The 22,201-nt window shown below is 53.4% G+C and overlaps 1 protein-coding gene across 1 annotated transcript in view; it reads left to right on the forward strand.

Annotated features, from left to right (window-relative positions):
* Positions 1-22,201, forward strand: part of LRP8 (LDL receptor related protein 8) — a 354,423-nt gene that overhangs the window by 314,696 nt on the left and 17,526 nt on the right. Inside the window, exons 5-14 of the mRNA XM_019528301.1 lie at positions 3,060-3,428; positions 7,876-7,998; positions 8,350-8,472; positions 11,320-11,439; positions 11,569-11,694; positions 13,354-13,528; positions 17,078-17,305; positions 17,689-17,807; positions 20,486-20,625; positions 22,047-22,188. Coding sequence (XP_019383846.1) covers positions 3,060-3,428; positions 7,876-7,998; positions 8,350-8,472; positions 11,320-11,439; positions 11,569-11,694; positions 13,354-13,528; positions 17,078-17,305; positions 17,689-17,807; positions 20,486-20,625; positions 22,047-22,188 — 1,665 coding nt within the window. The remainder of the gene's footprint in view (positions 1-3,059; positions 3,429-7,875; positions 7,999-8,349; positions 8,473-11,319; positions 11,440-11,568; positions 11,695-13,353; positions 13,529-17,077; positions 17,306-17,688; positions 17,808-20,485; positions 20,626-22,046; positions 22,189-22,201) is intronic.

A 22,201-nucleotide genomic window follows, 5' to 3' on the forward strand; every position in this document is an offset into this window, starting at 1 on the left:
AGAAAGGGTGCAGCGAGAAGGAAGGAACGCCCACTTGGAGCGTGCCAGTCACTGCAGCCCTGCCAAAAAACTGGAGAGCAAGAGCTTGTGCAAACTTTGCTCGTTCATTTTTTTTTTTTTTTTTTTTTATTATTATTATTATTATTATTGTTTTTGCTGCCAAGGTTCATCAGAATACACGTTAGGAAAGCTCGGTTTCCTTTGCTCGGCTTTGATCTGCTGCGTTATGTGTGCGTCGTCCACGCAGCTGTTGTGTTTATCATCCCTTCAGACAAATCAGGAAGATTATAACTGCGGTGCCTTAAATTAACATGCAGCAGTGCTGTAATGTTAACCCGCAGGAAAGGCTGCTAGATGACAACTGGTCAATATGATTCATAGGGCACTTAGCGTGTAGTTATACAAGTGCCAATGAGTCAGGGGAGACAAATAAGCACAATTAGGACTTTGGGAGGAAGGAGAGGCGGGAGCTGCCAGGTCCATATGCATGAGAGGAAGACAGCTGTCCAGGCAAGGGTAAGACCCCTTGCTTTTTCACTGGTTTTCGGTTCTGGCATGCTGCTTATCTTGCAAGAGATCATCTGTAGACAGGTCTCCACAAGTCAGGTAGGAAGGTGATCGGATGCTGTGACCACAGAATCAAAGGCGAGAAGAGTCCTCAGGGGTCACCTGCTCCATCTCTCAGCACAAATGCAGGATTTGCTCTTCCCATACTATCCCAATGGGATCCTAGATCTTCTGCTACACTTAATTGCAACTGTGAAATTGCACCCACAGAGCTGAAGGGAGAGTCGAACTGGTTTATGAATCCGCTCCATCACATCTGTAGAAGAGTTTCAGGTCCGAAAGCTCCCTGCTCCCCTAACAGCATTCAGACTTCAAATCCTTTTCTTACTGGTATAACATCTTCACCCCGTTCCCAAAGAGCAAGAACATACGTGATCGCCAGGCTTGGCGATTGATGCATCACCCATCTCAGATTGAAAGACCGGTGTCTAGGATTTGACACGGCGACTCAAAACAACCCGTCTGGCAGGTTCTGGCCCCAGCGGGGCTCTGCTGTCAGTGAAGCAAAACATCCACACTCCCTCCTGCAGGCATGTCCTTTCTCAGCTTAAAACTGATGATAGGAGCCAAAATAGTGCCTAGATGGAAAGAAGGATCTAGGGTGTGACAGGATTGACTACAGGAGCCTCAAATGAGGCTTAATAGAGCCTCAAATGAAACCTGAAGTAGTTTGGACAGACAGACGGAGCAAAAAGAAGTCAAGGAGCTAGAAACTTCAGTGCCGACTTACTGCAATTGCACATGGCAATGCATGGATCCCAGCAAGATAAGCATCCAATTTACTCTTGAAGGTGTTCAATGTAGGTGCTTGAACCACCTCCGATGGCAGGCTGTAATTGCTCCATGGTGAGTCCCTGGGCGAGCCTGCGTGTGTATTCATAACTCCAGTGCAGGGAGGCTGCACATGTTGAGAAAGCAGGGAGAAATGTTCACAGCTAGCTCGTGGGCTCTGGGCACCCGCGACTGCCTGGTGCGTAACTCCGCGGAACGGGGATTTTGCTGCGTTCGGAGACCCTGCCCAGGCTGCATCTCGATACCCAGAGCAGTTAAGCGGTGCGCGCTCTCGTAAGAACAGTTTAGGAATTGCAATAAATAGCTCTCCTACTCGAGACAAAACGCTCCCCAAGTGCAATTAAAAAAAGTATTTTTCAAGACAAATTATTTCATTTAATCTAATTTATAAAAAGCCATAATTTTCCTGTGGATTCGTGAAAGTGCTGAAACTGATTTTTTTAAAAACAATGAAGGAAATTAGGCACAATTAAAAGTATTTATAGAGACCCTTGCCAGTGAGAGGTTTTTCTTTTTGCAGCACGGTGACCATTAATTGCATGTTGCTGGGATCCCTTGGAGTCTAATTTCAGCAGATCCCACTGTCTTTGCTACAAATCAGACATGCAGAGGAAAAGATGTTGCTGAACTTCGTAGCCCAGAGAAGTCTCATTTGTATGTAAATGCTGAATGGGGACTTCCAGGGAAAATATTCAGTGTGTGGTGGAGGGAAGGCAGGGGGTTGGACTTGATCTGCTCAGGTCCCTTCTGACCCTACAAACTATGAAACTATGAATTATTGGCACGACTCCGCAGCTAAATTGCTGCGCGGCTCACTGAGTGTTACCTTGCACAGCCCATGTAATACCGCCGGACGGAGGCGCCCTGTGAAGTTGTGAGGTCTCCTAGATTGGCTGGGGGCAATGGAGCATGCGTGAAAGTCAGGACTGACGGTGCTGGCTAAGGCCAGTTACAGCACAGTGGGGGCCACGCAAGCTGGTGCTGTGCAGTGTTGCCTGTGCTCCTCCCTCCTGGGGGAGCATCTCTGTGACCCCGTGGGTCATTCCCCACCATGGTCCAGGCTCTGCTCTTCATGCTGTGCTTGCAGCTGTTGCTGGGACCACACGCCCCACTCACTGCCAGTGCTCCTCGCTCCTGGCCAGCAGCTCCCTGGGGATGCCAGTCTAGAGCTCTCTGCACAGTTCTGCCAATCCCTCACATCCTCGACCTTCAGCTCTCCAAGTGTTCGCGGCCCGGGCTCCCCCACACACACAGCCACTGCACCGCAGCCTGACCTGCAGTCCCCAGCCGGGATCCCACACAGGTTTTGCCAGTGCACCTCTCCCCGCTGGCTTGCAGCTTGCTGGGCACCACGTGGCGTTGCTAATGCCCTGTGCTCCAAGTTTGTTCCAGTCTAGGGCATCTCCAGAACAGAGCCTGCCCCAGGTGCATGGTGGGTGTAGATCAGAGGTGGGCAAAATGCAGCCCGTGGGCTGGATGTGGCCTGCCAGGCCATTCTTGGTGGTTTGCCGTTTCCCTCAAAAATGTACAAAATTAATATATATCTGCCCCTGGCTACCTGTCATGCAGCCCTTGATGGCTTGCCAAAGCTCAGTAAGCAGCCCTCCGCCCGATATAATTGCCCACCCCTGGTGTAGATCGTGTCTGTGTGGGATGAGGCTGGAGACCTGCCAACTCACCGCTGTGTTTTCACCTCCCAGTCTGCACCTCCAGTGAGTTTCAGTGCAGCAACAAGACTTGCATCGCCATGATCTTCGTGTGCGATGGCGACGACGACTGCGGCGATGGCAGCGACGAGAGAAAGTGCTCGCCCCTGATCTGCAACCCCAATGATTTCCAGTGCAACAACAGCATGTGCATCCCGGAGCTGTGGGTCTGCGACAGCCATCCCGACTGTGAGGACGGCTCGGACGAGTCCCTGGAGAGGTGCAGCTACAAGGCCAGGCCCCAGGCACTGAACACCTGTGCAGCCCACGAGTTCAGGTGCGGGAGCGGGGAGTGCATCCACCTGAACTGGAAGTGCGACGGGGACGAGGACTGCAAAGACAAGTCAGACGAGCAGAACTGCCGTGAGTGTTGCCCGGGGCAGGTAGGGTGGGGTAGGAGGTCTGCCAGGAAGGTTTTTGGCTTTGTTCTTGGCCAAGGCCAGTGCTGGAGTGTCGGTGCCTGCAGACTGCATACCGGGGTGGGAGGGGTCTAATCGGCCTTTCAGGTTTCTCCCATAATGTTTGCTGCTCTTCCATGACACCAATGGGCGCAGTGACGAGAATCAGCCAAGGGGGCCGACCTGGCAGAGACAGGGTTACAGGCAGCAGCACCTTCGGGTAGAAACCAGAGCTAGGGAAGAGGAACAAGTATGGAAAGCCTCAGACCACCTGTGTGAGCCAGAGCCCCCACAGGCCAGAAACCACGGCTAATGCTAACCTACAGGCAGGGAAGAAATTAATTCTCTGCCCAGGAAGCCAAAATCTATCGAACCAGATGGCGAATAACAGCACCTCCGAAGGAGCCGGTGTGAAACGCTCTCTGACTTCGGCTGGTTAAAGGCACAGAGCTAATAAATAATGGACTCCTGTTTGGTTAGCTCTTCGCGTTTAACACCTCGCTGCCTTGTTGTGCATGCTCCATTCATTTTGAGACATGAAGCTGCTCCAGCTGGCCACTTACCCAGGGAGACCGAGGCAGGGGGATAGAGAAAAATGTTTCACTGAAATACTCATCATCACAAGAGTGGGATACAATAAAATATTTACACAGCTGTCTGCATATGGCAGTGCTGATGCATGGCCATTGCCGGGAGGGGGGCAGCCACTGACTGCAGAAACAAAATCTCTGAAACAAGGAGCCCAGGAAAACCTCCCGCTCGTACAGACAGAGCCCGGGATTGTTAACATCCACGGCGATGTTGCACCCAGCAAACTGCAGGGCAGGGAACCCCAGGCCAACGGGACCAGAGCAGCCACTGCTTGGAAAGGGGCCTTGGGTGAAGGAAAGGGAGAGCTTTCCCTGGAGCACGGAGATTGTGCGGCTTCTTTATCAGGGGAGGGAGGAAGCGAAGGGTTTTGGGCAGCGCTGGCTGTGGGCCACTCCCCTACGATTCAGGGGGAGGGAGAACAAGAAGTAGAAGGCCTGGGGGCAAGAGAAGGAGAGAGAAACGCAGGGAACAAGGTCAGTAGAACAGAAGGGGCTTAAAGTGGGCTCAGGCTTGATGCTCAGCTCTGGGGGATGGCTTTGGGGCGGGCGGCTGTGAAGCGATCGGGGCTGACACTTGAGTGGGCGAGTGCCAGTGCCCCTCGGGGGCAGGAGAGCCACGGCTGCACCTCCAGGAAGGGGAGCCGAAGTGGGTGGTGATCTGCCTGCTTGGCACTGGCAGCTGCTGAGCTTCAGCGAGTCCCACCACCCCAGGTCATGGTCCTGAGCCCCCTTTGGAGGGGAGGGACTCATTCTGGAAACTCGCTTGGGCACCGTAATAAGGACTCTGCTTCAAGAGGCTTCGTGGGCAGCTGGAGCATGCACCCTTCCCTTGGATTCACCTTCTGTCACAGTGCAGAGATCGCCAAGCCCAGGAGGGGGGTGGGAGGTGAGAGCCCTTCACAGGCTGGCAGCAGCCGAAGTCCTGCAATCTGGAGTTAAAATGCTAGAAATGATCCTCTGCCAGCCAGGGTCGTGAGGGCTCACGGGTGCACCTGGGCACTGAACAAATAGTTCCCATCCCAAAGAACTTGCAGCCGGAGAGACTGAGCCCAGGCCTCGAGGCTGGTTCCTGGGCTTGCACACGGGCCTCGGCAGGATTGGGAGGAAGAGCTCCTGTCCCTCCTTGCTCACAGCTGTGGAGGGAGGAGGGGCCCGGTCACAGCTGCAGTCGGTGCCCAGGGCATGTTGAGCCCCTGCTATTTACAAAGACGCAACTCCACATGAGTGCCCCATGCCGAGGGCTGTCGTCTTGGATTGTGTCCCTGTTCCAGCCCCCTTGTCTCCATGCCAGGCCTTGGCCTAGCCTCCACCCTTGATACTTGCTGTTGTACTCCAGGAACACAGCTGGGATGGAAACCCTCTCGTGGGTTTAAGTGAAGGGGTCTTATAACTCAAACGCCCTGGTCCCTGTGACAAGGCTCCAGGTGACTCCCTTCTCCCTGCAGTCCCCAGCAGAGTTAACTCCAGCTCCACAGTGCGCAGGGGCAGGGCCGCATACTGCCTGGTGCGGGGGGGCTCCCTCCTGGGGTCACAGCAGTTGTGTTTAGCACGAGGCTGGGGGGTTTCGGGTCCCTCTGGAAGCGCAAGCTAGCCGTGTAACACTGGCACCCAGCGCAAGGGGCTCGGGGCCTCGTGCTCCCATGGGCTCAGTGGCAGTTCAAGGTCACTGGCCCGTCTCCGAATCAGGCCCCCGGTCCAACTTCTGCTGATGGTGCTAGCGGGACAGACTTGCTGACTGGGGGTGGGTTTTACTGCTGGATCCTCGGCCCTCTCTTGACTGTGCCCTGGCCTCCTGGCATCCACTCGGCCAGCGGGACATGGTTGCGCCCTCCGGCTTGGCTCGGGGTGTCCTACACACGTATCCGTGTATTGTAGAAGTGGAAGCTCTTTCCAGGAATGTTGTTTCTAAAATAAAACCCATCAGTGAGGGCTATTTTTAGGCATAATTAATGGGATGGTAATGATGCTAATTTTGTCCCCACTGTACACAAGAAAGCACAGGCCTGGTCCGCTTGCAAAGCATCCCGCTGACTTGAATGACACCGGAGCAGCGGGGGGGAAGAGCAGTGCCAAATGGATCATCAGCATCGTGTCCTTCCTGGGAGCTGCCCCTGATCCGATGCTTATCTGCAGCCTGACCTCTGTCACGTGCTTAACTCTTGGGATCATTTTTTTTCCCTGCCCTCAAAACAAGGTGTCCCTTGGTGAGCGCTGTTGTGCATATGATGTCCCGTGGGGAGCGGTGCCCCCAGGAGTCTGCGTGCTGTGCCACTGTATTTATAAATGCTGGGTTTGCCCTGCCCCACATCCCAGCAGAAATGTCTGAAATGTCACACAGCTGGAGCTGGATCCCGACTGCGTGCTGGAGCTCAGTCAGATGAAGTCATCCCAAATCCGCGTGGTGCCTCTCGGGATACTGGCAGATAACACTGAGGCCTGGTCAGCGCTTTATGACACTTGCTGCTTGCTTGCTGGATGTCTCGTGGCTCATCTCAAGTCATCTAAAAGCCATAATTTCCGTATTCAGGGACAGCTTGTGAAATTGCTGGGGAAATTCTACCATGTAGCTCTTGATCACATGAATTAGCATCAGTCCTGACCTCCTGCCACTATTCAGAGGCAATGATTTTCTGTCATTTAGTACCAGGCTGCAGCCCCAAGGGGCAGGCACTAGATTCAAGACTTCTAAACAGTCTGTGACTTCAATAGCATTGTGAGCAAACATCTGGGAGGCAGCCTGCTCCAGATGTGAGGAAGAGCATGCCCTGGGAGGGGGCCTCAGATCCCCTGGGTCAGCACGCTTATGGCCACAGCCCCTGAAGAGCTGCAGAGCCTCTGTGCTAGTGGGCAGCACTAGTCTGAGCTCTGGAGCTGACCCTAACTGCAAGGACGAGGGTGGGTCTGTTTTAGGAGCAGGGCTGGGGTAGGAACCTAGAGGATTTTTTAGTGCATCCATTGCAAAGATTGCTTTGAGTTGGGAAGAACCTGGGCAGGAAAATCAGCTCCAGCTTTGAAACATGGCTGGAGACTGCAGAGGGGTTTTCAGAGCAGAACCGAGAGCTAGAGCCTGGCCGTCAGAGGAGCACCACCGCCTCCCACCCCCCGGTCTGCAGTGCGAGGTGCACGTCTGTATCGGCATTGACTTGCGTGGGGAGGCATCAGGCATGAATCAGGCCCCTGATCTGGGGTTGAGGTGATCTCAGATCGGTTTCTGTTGCCCTGGCACTGAGGAGAAGTGGCCTTCATCCCATCTCCTCCAGGTCTTCCCTTCCCCAGAGCCGCTCTGTGGTGCGCTGCCTCGTGGGGCGCAGGGTTCGGCTGCCCGCTTGCTTCACCTGGGACCTTGCAGGGAGCTCTGTTGTCTGCTCTGAACAGCCTGGGGCTGCTGGTCACAGGACTGGCTTTGTCTCACGTGTCTGGCCAGCCTCGGAGCTCTGCTTCCCCCCCACGTTCTCCCCGATGCTCAGGACCAGATGGGGCCGGGTTCAGCCAGTTGAGGTTCAAGGCATGGCCTTGCAGCGAAGACCCCCTCCCCAACCGGTCTGCCATACCCTAGGTTGGCTGGTGCTGTGGGCTTCTGCCCAGCTCATCTCCCAAGACGGGTGATGCCTGAGTCAATGTGCAGGGTGGCTTGTTGGGGGGGAGCATACGGGGATGGGTAACTGAGCCTCTGCCGAGACCTTTACTGGACCCAGTCAGCTCTGCCTGCAAGACAGGCCATGAGCCGTGTCTGAAGAGCTTGCAGCTTAACGAGCCATACATAGCTATAGGCCTCACGTTATGCTGCGCGCCGGCTAACACTCGACTGGTGTCCTTTTGAAGCGCTGGTGACCTGCCGCCCTGACGAGTTCCAGTGCGGAGACGGGACCTGCATCCATGGGACAAAGCAGTGCAACAAGGTGCACGACTGCCCCGACAACAGCGACGAGGCGGGCTGTGTCAATGGTAAGTATGGCCAGTGCGCCTCGCCCCGGGCACGGCGCCACGAGAGCTGCAGCTCCGGCCCCTGCAGCGCAACCGGGGCAAGGCCGTTTGCCACCTCCTGTGCCCCATGGGGTTGTTCGCGAGACAGCCTTTCTCGTTCTCCCAGGAGTGGGGCTGCCCTGGGGAGGCTGCTCCAGAGTCCGAGTCGGCCTGTCTCTGAAGTGTTCCCTGCATGATAGTCAGCGTGTTTGTTCGCTCAATTAATTCCATCCATTGCTGCTAATTGTACCTTCTTGAAGCTTAAATGTTCTTGCTTGGTTGCCACCAGCCTGGTCTAACTTAGCTGCTTTCCTCTCTTGCCCAACACGACAGAGTCAGCGTGCGAAAGTCCCAGCAAGTTTCAGTGTAAGAGTGGAGAGTGCATTGACGGAGGCAAAGTGTGCGATTCCCATAGAGACTGCAGGGACTTGTCTGACGAGCCTCTGAAAGAATGTGGTACAGTACATGCCTTCTCCTTGTCGTAACCATCCCTCCCCTCCCCTCCTGTCCCGTCCCCCGGCACTCGGCTCTGAGAACAACTGCACGCGGCCGCTCTCCATGTTCCTGCTCCGTCCCCCGTCCTGCTCTTTCTCTCTGTGCTCTGTGCCTGCAGCGTGGAGGCAGCCCGTCTCCAGACATCTTCAGCTTGCTCTGCCAAGAGCCAGCTTCTAAGACCTCAGTCCTATCTGCCCCTAGATTAGTTCAGCTCCCTGCCTCAGTTTCCCCAGCAGTGACACGTGGATAATCATACCGTTAGGATTGATGTAGGAATTGTAAAGCGCCCTGGAGCTGGGAAGATGTAACCGGAGAACTTTTCTCCCTTGGGGGAGATCTCAATGCTTTGCCCTGCTGTTGGGTTTGAAAGCCCAGACCAGATGAACGTAGAGGTTCCCCTGCTGTCAGACTATACTGGCCCCTAGATAAGTGCCAGTCCCAGCATCCTAAAGCCAAAGTCTGGCAAGTCTGGTCGCTGAGTCGGCTTCATGCTCTCCCAGGGGATTTTGGACAGTGGAGTCTCCCACCTGCCCTGTTTTGTGGGCACCACTGGCAGCAGCACTAGTCTGGAGCATGACACAGGTGCAGGCAGTGCAAGGACTGCGCTTGAGGCCCCCATGCAGTGAAGTGCAGTCCAGGCTACAGGAGCACTCCCTTCCCGGCACTGCCTGGAGCCAGGAGTCTGGCCTGAGGCCTGGCATCCCAGCACTGACCTTGACTGTTCATCCCTGTATGGACAAGAGCTAGGAATGCCACCCAGGTCCCCAGGCACTCCTTTGGGACTCAGAAGGGGAGACAGGTGGGACCCACCACCAGCAGGGAAATGTGCAGGGGGATTTCAAGGCTCCCACACCACGACCCAGTGTCGCTAGCCCAGGTGCATTGATCTGCAGTGCCCCATGCCTGGCTGAGCACAGCTCTCTGCGTGCGTGCGTGCGTGCGTGCGTGCGTGTGTGTGTGTGTGTGTGCACGTGCATGCGCTTTGCATGTGTTTGTCTTGAGCTTTCCCCACTCCCTTGCTTTCCTCCACACTAACGCACATCATCATGTTTCTGCGTGGATGCTGCCACTCGCCAGCCCGTGAAATGCTCTCATCTCATTCCTGGCCCTGGCTTAGCCTGGTTGCGGGCCCAACCTGCCAATGAGTCGTGTGGACGTTAGAAAACCCCAAGAATTGCATTAGTTCCTTTGCAACTACAATGGACACGGGTTTATCTGAAGGTAGAGGCAAGAAGTTTAGACAGGAGGGGCTGGCAGGAGACGAGCCCCGTTGCTCTCACTGCCTGCCAAGGTGATGAAGCTCCTTCTGTCTCAGCCTGTAAAGCAGAGGGGTGCACTCAAGACTCTTGGCAAAGCCAAGGTTGAGCCCTCCAGGAGCCTCATCCCAGAGCCATGTGAAGGGCTGCAGCAAGAGAACCAGAGCTGGAATGAGTGTGTCCAGCCACGCTAGGAACCACTGCTGAAGCCAGGAGCATGGGCAGCACGCAGCATTGTGCAAACTGCAGTGGCCTCCAGTCGCATTTCCGGGGGGGGGGGGCGGGGCAGACACATACAGCGTTCACTTGGCTGGAGGCCGGTATAAGAGCAGCACTAGGCAATACTCAGCTAACGAATGCACTGGCACGACTCCGTGCACTGCTGCTCGGAGCCTCCTGAACTGGCTGCTATTAATAATGTGCTGATGCGTGAGCTGATGTCTTTGTTAGGCAGGTGGAGGCGTGCTGTAGCTGAGGGCAGGCCTTCTGGTGCAGCGTTTCCACCGCCTTGTGAACATAACCACCTCGTTTCCTGCCATGGGGACCAGCTTCGTGGCTTTGCTGTGCAGCTGAACGGCAGAAGCTGAGGAAGCCACGGTGGATTAAAACAGGAACAGACCAATTCACTCGTGGCTTGCATTGTGGGCGGGAGCTGACATGCCACAGCCCCAGTGCACCACTGCAGGGGAGGCCCCCCCCGATGCACAGCCATCCCGGGAAGCACGTTCTCTTCAGCGGGTGCCAGCTAATTAGGACAACGTGGGCCAGCAAAGGGAAACCTCATTTTTGGCAGGAAAACAGCCATCCTCCGCCCCTCCTAGACTCTCGCTGTGGCTAGGCTGTGCTTCGAGGGTTTCCTGTGCTTGAACATGCAAAGGAAAAAAGAGGCCTCCCTTTATTTAACCAGGATTTGAGGTCTGGACTCTCACTGTACAGACAGCCCACAGGCTGCCACACTACCAGCTAAGTGTCTGCATCTCCATGTTAGCTGAGAATACCCTTGAAGCACTTTGCCTTGGTGTTTTGGGACTGCCTCAGTGCAGGGTGCATCGCGGTATAAGCTGGGGGGTATCTCAAACTGACAGGGACCCGTGGGTCAGATGGGACTCGAGGAAACCATCCAGCGAGCACCCCCAGAGCAGGGGGAGGTAGCGGGGAGTGGAGTGGAGAAAACTCTCAGGTGCTGTGACTGCTGCAGGGTTTAAATCTGGTAGACGCACGTGGAGGGAGGAGCGTCGTGAATGGCTGGATCCCGGAGATGCAGGAATTGCATACGGCACATCCCTAACGTGTTGGTAACGTGTTGGGTCATTTTAAAACACTGTTTTCTAGTCTGAGGGACATTTACAATGTAATCTTGCAGTCAGACAGAGAAAGGAAAATAGTGGCTGCTCCTTATTTGTGCAGTCGCTTGTATGCTCTGTACAGCCGGCTCCTGACCACTGGCTGCTAGTACCGCACAAAACATTTCTGGGTGCCTCGGCCCTCTTTTATTGTAGTCGCTCTTGTAAGACCCTTCCTTTCTCCTACATAATGTGTATGCCTCTTCCAGGCCTGAATGAATGCTCAAACAACAACGGTGGTTGCTCCCACATATGCAAGGACTTGAAGATTGGGTATGAATGCGAATGCCCTCCCGGATACAAGCTTCTGGATAAGAAAACGTGTGGAGGTAATTTACATGCGAACAGCAGTGCCTTGTGTCTCGCTGCACAGAGACGCAATTACAGTCACTCCAGCTTTGCTCCATCACAGATGGTTTGATTTTGAGTTATTGATGGGTTTCAAACACTCCTTTCAGACATAGATGAATGTGAGAATCCAGACGCTTGTAGCCAGATCTGCATTAATTACAAGGGGGACTACAAATGCGAGTGCTACAAGGGCTACGAGATGGACACCCTGTCCAAGAACTGCAAAGCTGTAGGTAAGGCAGCCCCAGCAGCATGCAAACCCTGCTCACCTGGCGCCAGCAGGAGCCCTGTACACAAATGTGGGTGTGTGGGCTATGGCTGGGGGGTGAGGGGAGGCAGACAGACACCAGGAAGCCAGCACCAGCTGTCTCCAGCCACACAGAACTGCTGCAGCGATAGCAGATGTGTCTGGAGGCAATCTTCACTGATTGTGCAGCTCGGAATATTTTAACCGTGCTGATCAAGATCCCAAGCTCCAGTTGGTTGTTTGAAGCTGAGACTAAAGGCTCATGACAGATGCTGGTAAAAACCATGCAGCAGAGTCCACACAACAGTATTAGAAAGGGACCCAATTCAAGGGATCATCCAGCAGAGCCCCCTGCCCCACTTGCAGCCAAAGGCAGAGCAGCAGCTCACTCCCAGGTGCTTCTTCTAGAGCCTTGGCTCAGTGCAAAGGGAAGGATGCTAAGGGCAGAGCGCTGGAAGGCTGTGTTGGACAGAGGTCCACAGTCAGGCTCAGTGACCAGTGCATGGCACGATAGATAGGCGTTTAGGGGCCATGCCTGCTGTCTCTGTAAGGTGGTCCTAGGAACTGCAGGTGTGCATGTTGCATGCCCTGTAGGGTGTACGCAGCTTCCCAGCCTCCTTCAAATCAGTGCGCCCAGTGCCCTTCCCTGCATGCTCTGCAGGGAGCAGCCAGCTGGGGTTGACCAACACTGGGGGACCCGCTGTGTTTGCTGGCTAGGAAATCCTACCTCCCAGCTGTAAGGCAGCTTTGTAGCTCAGCCCTACCCTTCACTGGACTCAGTGAGCCCTTTCAGTCCTGTGTTGCATGGTTGTGTTGTTTCCAAAGGAAACAACCAGCACACATTGGCAGGGCCCAGGACTCAAGGCGGGCCCTCACCTTCATTTGGCTACTTTTGGTTCAGTGGGACGTGTGCCTGAGCGAGGCCCATCATGGATAGCTGAGGTGCTGACCAGAATAAGTTAAGTAACGTGCCTTCCCCTCTCTCTCAAGTTTATCACAAGACAAATCAACTTGAGCTTCCTAGGAGAGTCCCTGGGCCCAGTGCCTGGTCTTAACTCCACTGCCACAGCAGAGGTGGATGCAGGAACGCGTCACGCTGGCTTCCCTGACCAGAAGGTTAATTCTTGCATAATTAAGCTGAATGAATCCAAGGGTGGATCCAGAAGATCCACTGCCCCAGAGGAGGCCTGCAGTGTGTTTCTGACAGCCAGGCCTGGCCCTACCTGGCATGCAAGCTAGGAACAACTGGCTGTGCCTTTCTCTGTCTGGGCCTGAACAACCTAGAACTGGCTCCTAGATCTTCCAGTTAAACACTTCTGCTCTAGGGTGAAGAGTCCTTTGGGTGTGTCACTTGTGCCTTCTCAGCAAGTTGAGCAGAATAAGAGCCAAAGTGTCCCTGCTGCTCTGGAGAGATGCTGGTGCTCCCAGCTGCCCTTCTGGGAACCACTGACATGCCAATACAATACAGAATGAAACTCCCTCCCAACATAAAACCACAAACAACCGCGGTGTAACTCTGTTGGGACCCTGGGGTGGGGGTGACTCGACATTTTGTTCCCAAGGGGATAAAGCTGAATCCAGTCCCTAGGCTGGAGCAGTCCTGTCGGCTGGTAAGAGAACAGTTACACCCGCGTGTCTTCTCTAGTAGGCAAGAGCCCATACCTGATCTTCACCAACCGCCATGAGGTGCGGAAGATAGACCTGGTGAAAAGGGACTACTCTCGCATCATCCCCATGCTGAAGAATGTGGTAGCTTTGGATGTGGAGGTGGCAACAAACAGGATCTACTGGTGCGATTTGTTCTACAGAAAGATCTACAGGTAAGGGGCCAGGGAGAGGAGACCTGCCGTAGGACCTGTCCGGTTTTAACTGCTGCCTGTAAGGACACACTAGCCGTGTCTACATGTGAATTTATGCCTGCTTAAATTTACTGGGCAGTAAATGACTGCAGTGAGTGGGAGTAGGCCGGCGTCTACACATGCAGGCATTAAAGCACATTAACGCTGGCATTAAAGCACACAAACTAACTTTAGTCCCAAGTCAGGCCATTCACACTGTTACTGAGCAGTAAGGCATCTACACATGCATTACTGCGCAGTAACTAATGTGACATAAATTTGATACTTGCATGAAGCAGGTATCAAATTTACGCTCAAGTCAGCACAAGTCGCCATATTTTCTGTGAAGTAACTTCAGTTACTGTGCAGTAAATGCGCATCTGTAGACACACCCCCTGTGTAGTAGAACAGAGTAGCCTGGTAAGGGGTGCACACTTGCCAGACTTCTGCCTTTTTGGACTTGACCGCACATTATGGCCCAGGTTTCCAAAAAGTTCAGATACATCGTGCACATGTAGCCACCTGGCTTGCTCACCCAAGGTTTGCTTGCAGCATTAACGTTGCTGCCATTTTGCAAGCTTCTGATCTAAATTACTATTGCTGTTTATCTGCGTTGATGTTGTAGGCACTCTACCTGAAGTCAGGGCTCCACTATACTACACACCTGCTGCATGACAACAGAGGAGATGCCCAAGAGCTTGCCACCTAAAGAAGGATGGGCCCATAGTAACAAGGATCAGCATATTTTATATGCAGATCTGAGTCGCAAGGAATCGGTGGTAGATCCAAGAACTACATTTACATCTCCTGACTCCTTGTCCAGAGGCTTAATCGTAGTGCCCTATTCCTCTCTCCCTGCCAACAGATGTTTATGACACCCAGTGGTGTATTACCTCCCAGGGATCTGCTGAAACACAGGCCCACATGTTGCTGAGATATGAAGCACAGACTTAAAGGCTACAAATACATCTAGTCCAAAAGCTCAGCTGAGTTTAATTTATGCACCAAAAGCCCCTCCTGTGCACTCTGATTTGCACTGCTGTTGCACCCTGCTGCAGTATCTTTGGTGACCTGTTCTGGTTTTCAGCTAACGATCAGAGCAAGGTCTGCTAGCCTCAGTACACAGGGGAACTGTAACCAAGGCCTGGCGCCTGCAGAGCTTTCAGCCCACTGATAGGGAACGTGACCTAGCTTGTGCTGAGTTAATAAGCACTCAGAGAGGAGCCAGGTACCTTTGCAGCTTTGTGGGGGCAGTTCAAAGAGTTAGGATGGACACTTGCTGCTCCCATGCTGAATGGCTCATGTACTAGAAAATACTCTGCTGGGCTGGGGAGGATTACATGTTCAGACACAGAATTATTTAACACACCAAGCATGCTGACAGCAATGCCCACAGGGCTTGAAGCCTCGGATCAGTGCTCATACCCTTATCATGGCGATATCAAGCACTTTTCTCTATCCAGGCAGTAGGATGTGGGTCTCAGCTTTGCTACAAGCCTTACATCTCCTTCAGCCGGGCTGTTGTGTCACTCATAATCACCTATTAGCAGTTAACTCTGGTGGTTAAGATAGTGCAGATGCCACTGCTAGCACATGCCTTCATGCCACATCAGTGAGAGAGCTGAGTTCCTCCTGCCATGCCCTTAGAGGAGCTGTAATCAGTCATTTGAGACACGGCAGCAGGGTGCAAACAAGCAGGGTGGCAAGTCATTGCTGCCCCTCTTTCTTCTCCTGATTTCCAGCTCATTGTCTTCCCTGCCCTCACACCCAATTCCTCTCTTCGGGAGATGTCCAAGGCAGAGAATGCGACTCCCTCACCATGCCTGCGTGTTAACAAGTCTCAGCAAGAGATTTAGTTCTTGGAGGAGGGAGAATGTCCCTTCCTTCCAAGGGAGCTCCAGACTATTCCTGAACTCGCCCCTGTGCACGTGCAGCATGCTGCAAAGCAGCCAGGTCTAGCACGAAAGACAGCATCACAGAGAGCTACAACTCGTGACCTTAGCTCCTCAACCCGTGACCTCAGGCTAGTGAACGGGAGCGCTGTGTGCTCTTGGAGTTTCAAATATGCAAAGTGCAACCCTTTGCTCTATAGTGCTGGCTCTTCAACGCGTGATTCTTCTTGCAATCAGTAAAAAAACAGCCCTGGTCTTGGCTCCCTGTGTGTGTTGGGCCAGTCTGCTCGGTTCCACTGGGGCAAACAGGGTGCTCTTATGTTCACTTTGCAGCAGTTGCTCTACTCAAGTACAGCAGAAGAGACTGTGCCTTGCTGGGTGCTGTGTGGAGCACGCAAAGGGATTCGCAGCCTGATTGATGGAAGTTTTATTTAGTTAGCCTCCTGAAAGCTATCTGGAAGTTGCCACTCATGTGAACATACCCAAGCATTCTGTTTGTAGTAACAGAGCAGTGTTAGCACTACTGTAAATCTCCAGAGCGCTGGGCACCCCTTTGCTGTTACTGGAAGACAAATTACCAGCCATGCAGGCCCTAATTCACTTGCCTGGGCAGCAGCTGACCCAGGTCCCAGCGCCCCCTCACCTGGAGAGGGCTTGAAGCTGCCTGACTCCCTAACATGGTGCTCTAACTACTGCAGCACGAGGCGAGCATCTTTGAGGCTGAGCCACTGCCCTTTGCATTTAATAGCTGTTGGGTGAAATGGCTGGATAGCGGTCTGAGGGGGAAGGGTGGGGTCAGCTGATTGGGAGCAAGTGTCCAGGCTAGCGCCCCAGGTCTGCTTCCTTCCAAAGCAGTACGCACCTCCCTGAGCCAACAGCCTCTAGCTTGTGCACTTCCTACTGGCCCCAAGTATTTCTCTCTGTTGGCAGGCCAGGGGGGCAGCTTCAAAAAAGAAGCACTGGAGAGGGTCCTGCATTACATCTTGAGTTGTGTTGTAGTGATCAGTCAGAGATTCAGGCCCAGAACCCCTCTGGGCTGAGGGGAGCCTAGAATCCAGGTCTCCCACTTGTGGGCAAGTGCCCTGACTGCTCAGCTACTGGGGCTAAAACCTAGGAGAATCCCTCTGACCCCAGCACCCTCCAGCAGCGGTTTCTAGTCAGCTCCACTTTGGGGACGGGCGGCACATAGTGAAGAGCCCACTGCGCTGCCCGGTCTGGGCAGGCACGCTCCGCCATCCGCACCGCAGGGGAGATGGCATCACTGCCTGGGTGTAAGTGCCAAAAACACCATTTGCACAGCTGGAAAACTGCCATGTAGGCGCAGGAAGGGGAATTGAATTCTGCTCTAGGTGTGCACAGAGGGTTCAAAAGAGACATAAAAATGACAGGGCCTTGTCCCAGAGCACTTGCCATCCAACTGGGCAGAAGCCCAGGGGCTGACCGAGCAAGATGCAGAGATGGATGGAAGTGGGGAGGTTACAACAGCGAATGATTTGGAGTGAAGCATGGTGCCAGCTATGAGATTAGTATGACCTGGCCCAGTGTTTATCTCGGTAACTGGTGCAGCCTCACTCCACACATAATGCACTGGCCTGTGGCACATCGCACCTCGGTCCAGTCGGGATTCTTGTCTTTGCAGTGCCAACATTGACAAAGCCAGTGACGCGGCAGGACAGGTGATTCTGATAGACAGCCAGCTGAACTCTCCCGAAGGCCTGGCCATAGACTGGGTTCACAAGAACATCTACTGGACAGACTCTGGAAACAAGACCATCTCCGTGGCCACTGCTGACGGAAGCAGGAGAAGGACCCTCCTCAGCTCTGACCTGAGTGAGCCCAGGGCCATTGCGGTGGATCCAATCCGGGGGTAGGTTGAAAAAGCAGCTTTGTTCTGAATTGGGAGGTTCCCATCTTGTCTCCGCTTCTCATCTGAATGCTCAGTCTTGCCCCAGCTTTGTCAAGTCTTTCAGGTGGCCTTGCTCTTAACCATATGCATAGCTCCATTTCACTCGGTGGGACTGCTGACGTGCTCGAATCTACACAGGCACTTTGGTCTTTGCAAGATGTGCTGCATGGTGGGAGGCCCAGCAGCAATCTCAGCAATGTGTCACCTGTTGGTACTCAGGCATAGTTTCAAACCCTGGTTCCTAGGGTCAGCTGGTAGAGCACTGTCTGGTCTAGAAAGCATCAGCTCCGCTGAGCACAGCCTTCAAGTCAAGGTGCAAATTTCTGTTTCTGCATCTTTTCCAGGTTCATGTATTGGTCTGATTGGGGAGACCAAGCGAAAATCGAAAAGGCTGGGCTCAATGGCATGGGGCGACATGTGCTGGTCACAGATAACATTGAGTGGCCGAATGGCATCACCCTGGGTAAGTGCTAGAGCAGCGTAAGGGGTAAAACTCCCTGTGCTTGTGGCCTCTGGACATTTAACATATACTGGTACTTAGGAAAACAAAAACTGTGCTCCTGTGAAACCCAGATTGCTCTGGGTCTGTCTCACAAGCGTAGCCAACAAGCAACAAGCTCTGGCCTAACAGAGGGTCACTAATGTGGAGAAGCTCGATACATATCCACTGAGCCAGCTACTGCTCCGGTACAGCCAACTTCAGTCTCTCATCTCTGCACGGTTGTCCAGGTCTTGCCCTTTCCTCTTGGGGCACAGTCCTGGCAGTGCTCCCTCCCTCACTTGGAGCTAAAGACCAGAAGTCATTTCATTGTAGTAGCTGCTCACTGTGCAGTGTAGTGAGTGTTGGCAGGACTGAGGCCTGAGCCTGCCAGCGCTTCAAGGCACTACTTTATCCAACTCTGATTATAAAGCACCATGTACGTTCCCTGTAATAATAAGGGCCTATTTATGCCTCTGAGGTGCTGTCTGGCATTAGGGATGGCGTGGAGTGGCACCACCCCATGTGAAGCCCAGGGAGGAGCTCGCTACTAGCCAAGTATCCCTGGTGGAGCTTGCTACTAGCTAGATTGTCACGGTTTTCTCCAGGTAGGCACTACAGAAACAATAATGTTCAGTGGATTTCTATACACTACAATAGCAACAGCTCTTTACAAGGTCCAGTGAATTGCCCAGCCTGCCAACCCAGCTGTGATGGCTTGCATATACAGCCATGCTTCTCCATGGTGTCTTGCACTTCCATGGCACCAAACAGTACTAAAACTATACTCAGCTGTTGTTCATGGGGGCAAGGGGTGAGGGTTGCTGTTGTGCACTCCCAAAATAAGGAGGTGCAGGCTGGCCCCTAGTTAATCAGAAATACACAGGCTCTGCACCATTTGTAAGGGAGATTCCCTGGTCCATGGCAGCAACAAGAAGTTTCATCTTAAGTAAGGAGTAAAATCCAGTAGAACTGCTTAGAGCAGAGGGTGACCACTGTTAGCTAACAACACAAGCCCTTGCTATAATTAACAATTCCTCAGCTGGAAGCAACTGGTTTCATTGCTGGCAATTATCCTTCTGCTTTTAGTAGATCTTATCCAAATACTGAATTTTTCCCAGAGAGAAAAACTCACCTCTTGAAGTGTTACAGTAGCCTGAGTCCCTCCCCTATCGGGGTAAGTCTGTAAGGTCAAACATTTGTGTCCTACCACAGGCAACCTCTTTGCCCTAATGAGCCTGCATCCTAGGAATGGATTCTGGCACCAGGATCATGCATCACTGGAAATTTTTACCCAAGACCCAGTGCATTTTTGGAGAGATGTTCCAATTCTGCCATAGCTAGTGGACCCAACGCAGGAGTTAATTCTTCTACACCCCATCATCTGTGTGATGCAGGAAGTCTGGCTAGATGATCAAAAGGATTTCTTCTGGCTAGATGCAACATTTGATGTCACCATCATTATCAGAGTCCTAGAAAAGTTGGGCTGGAAGAGACATCCAGAGGTCATCTAATCTAACCGCTGCCTGAGGCCAGATCATCCCTATCCAAACCATCCCACACAAAGCCTTGTTGTAACCTATTACCAAAACTAGTCAGCCCTGCCACAGCCACAGTGCATAGCACCCTAACCTGCCACAGGTAAAGTAGGGGGACAAGGGTGGCCAATGCCTTGCCGCTGCAAGGGTTGTTAAAATACACTTGAGAGAGCCAAAGAAGAGGGCCACATGCCCCACTATAGAGGAAGGCAAAACCCCCTACATCTGGACCAACTTGGCCATGGGGTAAAATTCCTTCTTGACCCCAATGCAGTGATCAGTCTGACCCTGACTGGAGGGGCAAGACCCCATAGCCAGGAACGTCTGCGCTTTAGTCCCAGCAGCAGCATTGGCTCACATCAGTCAAAATCCCAGCCTTGGCTGCAGCCAACACCCAGTGCTTCTGCGGAAGGCAGAAAAACCTGACAGGTAGCAGCAGGAGGGAGAAAGAATTCCTTCCTAGCCCCGTGTGTCAACCAACCAAGGCCGAAAGATACTGCTACCAGAGCACAGGCACAGCTACTCCTGTATCATCCCTGACCAATGCTTGTCCAACCTCTTCTTGAATACCACCAGTGATGGAGAGTCCACAGTGTCTATTCCACTGCCTCACTGGTCTAACAGTGAAGTGTTTCTTGATGTTCAGTCTAATTGCTGCAACTTCAAGTCATTGGTCTGCATCCTGCTCTCTGCAGCCAGAGAGAAAGATGTTCTCCCTCCTTGTTATAATCAGCAAGGGGCCATGAACTGAGCAGCCTGGAGGGAGAACTTGAAGACCTCTGTCCTGAAGATCTTTCAGAGAAAAGTGAAGGACATTGCTGGGATGGCCCTGGGAAGCCTGCACTGCCACAGGCCTGGTCTGTCTGCTTATAAGAGGAGCTTCATCAAGCAGGACTACTGATCTCAGCACCTCTCACAAATGGGCAGCTCCTTTCTGCTCTGGGAGGGCCTGTTCCAGCATACCTGGGCACTGAGTCCTGATTTCAGCCATCATGCTTAATAAAAGGGCCCAATGACCAAGGGAAAAATAACAAACCCTGGTGCCAAAAGAGGAACAATACTGGGCAGGAGCAAGAAGCGCTGGAGCTGGGGGTAGTTCTGCTTCATTGTGCTTTGCTTTTTCAGATCTGCTGAATCAGCGTCTCTACTGGGTGGACTCCAAGCTGCATTTGCTCTCCTGCATTGACTTCAATGGCAGCAACAGAAAAGTCCTTATCTCTTCAGTTGATGATTTAAGCCACCCTTTTGGCCTGGCCGTGTTCGAGGTGAGCAGGCAGATGGGATGCAGGGAGCCATGAGGTCTTTCCCGCTCCTCCTGCTTTGTGCATGGCTCAGGAAGCTCCTGAGCCTGTAAAAGCCATTAGCCCAGCATGGGTTTGGGGGAGGATCGTTCCCCCAAGCTCTCCATCAGGAGCTGTGAGCAGCCTCATGCTGCTCTTCCATAATGCATGGCCCTGGGAGGGGAGCAGATGCACCCACGCAGTACCGGAATAATTGAAGTGTGCTAATGGCTTAACTTGAAGTTAACGTCTTGTGTAATGGCCAGATGACTGCTGGGAGCCGGGAGAGGGGCTTGTGCAATGGCCAGGGTGCACAGCTCTCCACCTGCCAGGAGCCAGACTTGCACAGTGCTTAGGCTCTCCTAGGGGGTAAGGCCTCAAATGGGCACGTCCCAGTGGTCTGAGCAGCCTGCAGGCTTGCTCCAAGTGAGCCCCAGCATCCTCCCAGCTTGGCGTGTCACTCATGGGGCCATGCCTCATGCTGCAGATGGCTCTTGTGGCACATACACGGTGCATGCATTTACTGCTCCCCAGACAGACCTGTGGGAAGGCAGGCTGGGGCATGTCCCCCGTCAGTGTGGCACGGCCCTAAGTGCTTGTGTGCTGCTGCCTGACAACCTGCAAGCAGCATCAGTGGCCACAGGAAGATTCTTATACCAGCATGGCCATACAGTGGAAGGTGGTGGGTGCTGTGCTGTGCCCAAGCTAACAGGCCCCCCTCCACAGCCTCATGCTACCATGGTTATGCTGCTTCTGGAGCTAGCTCGGTCTCCCTGTGTGGCATTGTGTAGCTATCCCATCATTTCTGCTGCCAAAGCCGTGACATTGGGGCCCTGAAGCAGAGTCCTCTGGCTGCTCCTCTGCCCCCCTGACGTGTACCTGGGAAGTGGGAGACCCAACTTCAAACTTGTTTTGCCTAATTTGAAGCAAGGACATGACCACAGATCTGCTACATCCCAGGGGAGTTCCCTGACTACAGACCTGAGGTCAGCATCTCACCAAGTGGGTCAGCTCCAGCAAGAGCAGGACTGAGTCCAGGGCGGCCCAACCCCTGCCCACTCCTGTCTGGATATACTGCTGGGTGCATTTGCTAGGGAGGAGTGACGTTTACATCCCTGCATTGCTGATTCAGGCCAGGCACTTGGTGCCCACCCCCAAGGAGCACTCTGCCCAGCACCTGCTGCCATTCTGGGTGAGTCAGCACTTGCTGACAGCTTGATGCTGACAACCCTCTGCGTTGCAAACCCAGGTGTCTGTAACAGGCCCCTGGCCACCTGCTGTCCCCCTCCATTCAGGAGGCTGCAGTGCAAGCAGCCCAGTCCCACCCAGTGCCCCAAGACGCTGCAGCACACTAGCTTTCTAAGGCCTAGAGGAAGGTTTGCACTTACACTGTGTCTATTCTGCAGGACAGGATTTTCTGGACTGACCTGGAAAATGAGGCCATCTTCAGCGCCAACAGGCTGAGCGGGCTGAACATCTCCATCCTGGCTGAAAATCTCAACAACCCACACGACATTGTGGTCTTTCATGAACTCAAGCAACCCAAAGGTAAGGTGGGGCC

The sequence above is a fragment of the Gavialis gangeticus genome, unplaced genomic scaffold, assembly GCF_001723915.1.
Source record: "Gavialis gangeticus isolate Ggan-Ray unplaced genomic scaffold, GavGan_comp1, whole genome shotgun sequence".
NCBI classification, from domain to species: domain Eukaryota; kingdom Metazoa; phylum Chordata; order Crocodylia; family Gavialidae; genus Gavialis; species Gavialis gangeticus.